The 5,929-nt window shown below is 37.0% G+C and overlaps 1 protein-coding gene across 1 annotated transcript; it reads left to right on the top strand.

The window, feature by feature from the left end:
* The first annotated feature begins 2,068 nt into the window (after nt 1–2,068).
* Nucleotides 2,069–2,915, top strand: LOC149542391 (FRIGIDA-like protein 4a). Its single transcript, XM_089795724.1, has 3 exons — nt 2,069–2,176; nt 2,264–2,279; nt 2,389–2,915. The coding sequence occupies exons 1-3, from the start codon at nt 2,069–2,071 to the stop codon at nt 2,913–2,915; spliced, it is 651 nt and encodes a 216-aa protein (XP_089651850.1).
* The last annotated feature ends 3,014 nt before the right edge of the window (nt 2,916–5,929 follow it).

Consider the following 5,929-nt stretch of genomic DNA (forward strand, 5'->3'; position numbering starts at 1 on the left):
TGACAGTGAACTTTGTCAACAGGCGCATTCTTTCTTTCCCACACCTCATTATCAACATTCTTCTTGATCTCCATGTTGACCTCATGCATGTCTCTAGGAAAGTTGTCCACCTGCACCATAGTTACATCCTGCACAATCGGGAGTTTAGCGTTATCCTTGGAAAAAACTCTAATAGGGAAGGAAATCGTTATAGGGGAGGGCACTTTATCCACTGTTTCAGGGAACTGGTCTTGTGTTAAGTCCACATACCCCAACCTTGTAAAGGCTAGAACATGCGACATCTCCTTCTTCTCCTTCATCCCCTCTCCCGAGCTAGACCATGAGGAATCTGAAAGCTCCTCTTCCTCCTCCTCCATTCTCCCCTCTCCAAAATTCGATGTCTTCTTCTTCATCCTCCGTTTGGGATGGCCCATATCTTTCGAATTTAATGACTCCTCTTTCAAGGCCCTTGCTTTCAGGTTCCTCGTAGCATTGGACTTTGCTATCCTCCCTGACCTCCTCCTACCCCCTCTTCCCTCCTCCTCTGACTCCTCTAATTCCTTATCTTTCCCTTTAGCTTGTCTCCCTTTTATTCTCGAAGGGGTGGGCTTCAATTCAACAGGGGACCCTCTAGGCAAAGGCTGTGGGGTAGGGGCTTTGGGACTCATGATCCTAAGGGGAACTAGTTGGGACCGAGGGTTGGGATGGGCAGGAATATCAATCTCCACGATCCTAGGGGGAACCAAGGCGAGGTGAAATTGATATAGCCAGAACATTAACCCTCACTAGTACATTTGCACTTGTTTTTCTACCAAAAATTTCAACCAAAGCTATGAATTTTTTTCTTTTTATTTTCATTCCCACGTTGGTCAAAAATAAAAATTATATGCCTGCTTTGGTCAAAATTTCGACCAACTTAAGTTTTCCCAAGTTGAAAATATCCTAGGTTTTCCCAAGTTGGTCGAAATTTTGACCAACTTGGGTCATAATAGAAAACTCGGGCTTTTAGAATGTTATTAATGCATATGCATCAGGCTTGAAAAATTAGGCTTCTAAGACTTAGCGTATCTTGCAAGAAGAATGGAAATTCGTGGGGAATGAAGAAGAATGGAAATTCGTGGAGAATGAAGAAGAATGGAAATTCACAGCTAAATTCATTCCCGTGTTGGTAAGAATGGAAATTCCAGCTAATTTCATTCTTGTTGCCTATGATGGAAATTCGTAAGAAAATTTAGGGCTCATTTTGCAATGATTGTGGCTAATATTGAGTTCATTTTGATTGCGGCTAATACTAGGTTCAATTTGCAAGTTCATTTTGATTGCGGCTAATACTGGATTCATTTTAGGGTTTATTTTACAGGTTCATTTTGGATTCTTAATCAGTACTAGTATTGCAGAGTCTATATGCACCCCTTATTTAATGTCTTATTGTTATTGAATGTTGTTCTTTTTGAAGAGTGACAAGTCTCAAAGTTGCAGTGATGACGTGAAGTGTTGATTGCATTTTCATTTTAGCATTCAAATATGAATGTGTGTGACTCTAGAACCTAAGTAGATATCTAGTAAGATTTGAATGATAGACTATCACACTACTTCCTTTTTTGTCGCCAGATGCATTATTAATTGCAGGATTCATTTCTTGCATTTGTAACTGTTAATATGTGGAATGGGTCGCTTGGGATGCGTCTAATCCTTTGAGGCATCCTTTAAATTGTCTCTAGTATCTACATCTAAGATGATAGCATGTAGACAATGCTTGTCTGTACTCTCACTTTCTACAAAGTCAATGGAGTCTTAAGAAGTATTTCAAGGCACCTACATTTTGGGGTCCTCCTAATATGTTTTGGTTTATGTCTCATGCATTTAGAGATGCATCATTTATAGGTGTATATACACTATTTACAAGTAATTCTGATACTTTTTTGAGTGAGAACTCCTGGGCTACCAATCATCCCTCAATTTTGAAATGAGTTTTAGCCTTCTAGGGTTGTTTGCCTTGTTGGTTCAGCTTTGTTTTGAAGCTCCCATCATCAAGGTTTTGCACTAGTTTACTATTCTTACATATGTAACATGCTCATGCATGACACATATGGTCTTCTCTATTGCAGATATTATGGAAAAAATGATCAGTAGTGGAAAGAAAATCAAAGCTATAAACTTTGTCCATAGATTTGGACTTACTAAAAAATATCCACCTGTGCCTTTGTTGAAGGCATATCTGAATGATGCAAAGAAACTATCATAGGATACAACAAATAGTGAAAATAATTCTGTTAATGGGTAGGTATGCTTGTTCACGTGTCTAGGCTTGATTTGTTTTACTACAAGTTTTAACAAACCATCAATATCTCAGCCTTTGTTCATGCATAAATATTTGGAGATTCTGTGTGTAATGGCAAAATGATGGAGCCTCAAAAGAAATTGCAGCTTTGAAAGTTGTAATTAAATGTATTCAAGAACATAAACTTGAGTTGCAGATGTCTCCAGAAGATCTTCAAAAGCATGTTGCTCATTTAGAGAAAGTCAAGGCTGACAGAAAAAGATCTACTACAGAAGTTGTTAAGTCTCAGATTAAATGGCCTCGTGTAAGTAATGGTGGTGGTCCTATACCATCTACTACTAAAAGGATTTCCACTATATATAGCTCTAACATTGTTGCTGATAGGAGCCTCCTGCACCCTGGTATGACAAGTTATAGTTTACCTACCCTAGATGCTTATAACAGATCAAGTCATAGCGTCTTAGGATCACCCTATGGATTTGGAAGCAGGGGTACAATTCCTCTTTCAAGGTCTCATTTGTTTACATCAAACAATCAACCTTCCTCATTGTATGGGGTTGGGTCTTTTGGAGCACCTAGCACTTATGGCAGTTTTAGCCTTGGTGCTGGTTTGCCATCAGTTAATGCATCTTATCCTCCTCCATATTTGCGGTAAGATGCTTTTTAAGATCTCTTCAGGTTGGGTTCTTATCTTTAGTTACTCATGCACTATATCTATATTTAAGTTTGTGACCATTCAGAGCAGATCTTGAAAAAGTTTTAGCTTTTGATTTTTGCAACCATAAGCACATGTTTAGGTTGGACATGCGTTAGCCATGGGGACTAGCTAAAGTTAAACTTTGTTTGAACTCAAATTACTATTTCACTTGGATGTGAGGATTTTCTTGGAAACATGTACATGTTTTGGTGCTAGTGTCTTTCCAAATGGTAAATTTGAATGGGAATTTTTAGTTCCAAAACATACATGGTTACCATTATAGGAACACATACAAAGTTTTCTCATCATTTATATGGTGAATATGCCCAATTCTAAATCAATTTGGATAGTACTGCACAAGCTTATGGTCCATTTAATCTTGTGCCTTATAAACATTTTGTCTGTTCCTTTAAAGTATTGCTAATATCTTGGAACTATATATTTTATTCATAAATTTTCCTGTTTGTGCTTGGCTCTATCAATTTATGTTTTGTTTTTTATGCTAGTCTTGAGGAATCTTAGGAAGGTTTCTTCTGAAACACTGAAGATGATCCTTGTGACCCTATCAATTTTTGTTTTATACATTCTATCAGGATCAATGAGCTTCCCAGATCATGCCACATTTTACTTGTTAAGAAGGTCTACTATTTCTTTCTGGACATGTATGTGGTTTGTGAATTGATTGTGGATGCAATTTATTAGAGTAGACGTACATTTTAATTAATTCCTGCAACCATTTATGTTTACATAGTTATTGTTTGCAGAAGAATCACAACCAATGTTTTTTAAAGTTAGTGTAGTTACCGGATCATGTTGTGCATGTTGACCTAAAATGTAATCATTTAGGTGCATATTGTAAATTCATCTTTGAAATTCACATGTTGTAAGAGACAAACTACGGAAATGAAGATGCAACATGTAGTTTGCATATGTTAAGTGTATCATATCAATCAGTATGGCATTATGAGTAAATTGGTTTATAGGTGATCCCCCCTCATTTTACAATGTTTACTATTTGACATACTCAAAATGTATATCTTTTGTTGGTCTTTCCTATTGCAATATTTGATCCTATTGCTTCATTATAACATGCAAGTAACATGTAGCTATAGCATACTTTATCTTGAATAGAACTGGTCAAAAGGCATTTCCATGATATCACATGAGCATTTCTTTACCAGAAGTTGGGCAAATCCCAAATTTCTCTCTGAACGATAGAAGTTTATTTTGGATGTTCATCTTCCAATTGATCTTGGAGACAGTAGTATTTGTTAAATCAATAAAATTTGCAAGCAATCTATGTTGAGGGCATTCTCTTCCCTACAAGGAAATATTCATTTATTTATGCTCTTTATCTCACCTTAGCCTACATACATTAACTTTTTCTACAATTGTGTAACAATGTTGCTAGCCAGCCGCTATTCAGAGGAGGTTGTCATATAGAGTGAAATGAAACCTTATGCAATAGGTCTAATTAACAATACTCCCCACATCAGTATGGAAGCCAAAAACTTTTCACTATGGTAGCCAACAAATGATTATTTTTCCTTCTCTTCCACATCATTAAGTAAATGTCTTGGATCTAGGGAATACCCTGTTGCCTTTATCTCACAAGCCAATTTCTCCAACTTCGCATAGATCTCTTGTGTTTGTGGATGTGATCTATCTCCTGCACAAAAAAACATGTACCATATTGTGGCCTTCAATCCAACTACATCCAGGGATCTTTTTTATTCCTCTATCTTCCATTAGTCTCCTTACTAGTTGAAAGTCATCCCATCTGCCCACTTTTGCATAGAGGTTTGACATAATAACATAGATTGCAGCATTCTTCAGATCCAAATCAAGAAGCAACATCACTGTAAACACTCCTAAGCCTACATTCATATGCGATCTCCAGGCACCAAGAAAACGCATCCACAGAATCACCACAGGTTTGATTGGCATCTTAATAATAAAGTTTAGGGTGTCCTCCAGATAGCCAACATGAGCAAGAAGGTCAACCATGCACACATAATGATCAATAGTAGGTTTGATGCAATAAGGGTTACTCATATAGTTGTAGTATGTGCAGCCCTTGTCCACTAGTCCTGCATGGCTACATGCACATAAAACACAAGAAAAGCTTATTATATCAGGATGTTTTCCAAACTGCCTCATTAATTCAAAGGTTTGGAGAGAATCTTTGCAAAATCTATTTTGAGCATATCCTGCAATCATTGCATTCCATGAGATGACATCTCTTTGAGGCATTTTATCAAATAGGTCACGTGCCCTGTACATGCTTCCATAGTATGGTTAATAGACTCATTAAGAGGGTTATGGAGCTTTGCAAGGGCTTTGTGAGCTGTTTTTGGACTTTTAGATGGCAATTTCTACATTTTAGGGAGGGGTCCTATTTTTAGGAAGGGCCAACAGTTGACTGGTTGACCACCCAGAGGTCCATAGAGCATAGCGGTTTAACATGTTGGAATAGCAGGTGGAATTGTCTAAGGTGCCTTGTTCATGTGTTGGAATAGTAGGTGGAATTGTCTAAGGTTCCTTTTTTAAGGTTGAAATTGCGAATTAAAAAATTTGAGGCAAAGTTTGCAATATAAAATTTGCAAGTGCCCCATGAAAGGCAAACTAGTTTCTTGAAGCTAAAGGTTGCAAAAGTATGTGCAAGCTTATGAAATATAGCAAACAACCTAATGGAGCTAGTAGATGTGGTGATTCAATGAGGGTATGTACACAAGATTAGATGGAAAAGTTGGATTAGTATAATTTTCTAGTAGTGTTTCAATAGTAGAATAAAATTATCATACTGCCATAAGTGAAAAGTATCAATTGTTAGGTACAAAACTTTCTCCTTTATTTTTGGGCAAATCCTTTTATATTATTCTATCATTGTTGTATTTTCTCAATAAGCTAGCAGGATGGTCATTTGTCTAGGTGGTTGTTACTCTTACAAGAATTCACATTTTGTTGTTGTA

The sequence above is a fragment of the Cupressus sempervirens genome, chromosome 8 (assembly GCF_028749045.1).
Source record: "Cupressus sempervirens isolate cs-2001-9-10 chromosome 8, ASM2874904v1, whole genome shotgun sequence".
Lineage (NCBI taxonomy): Eukaryota > Viridiplantae > Streptophyta > Pinopsida > Cupressales > Cupressaceae > Cupressus > Cupressus sempervirens.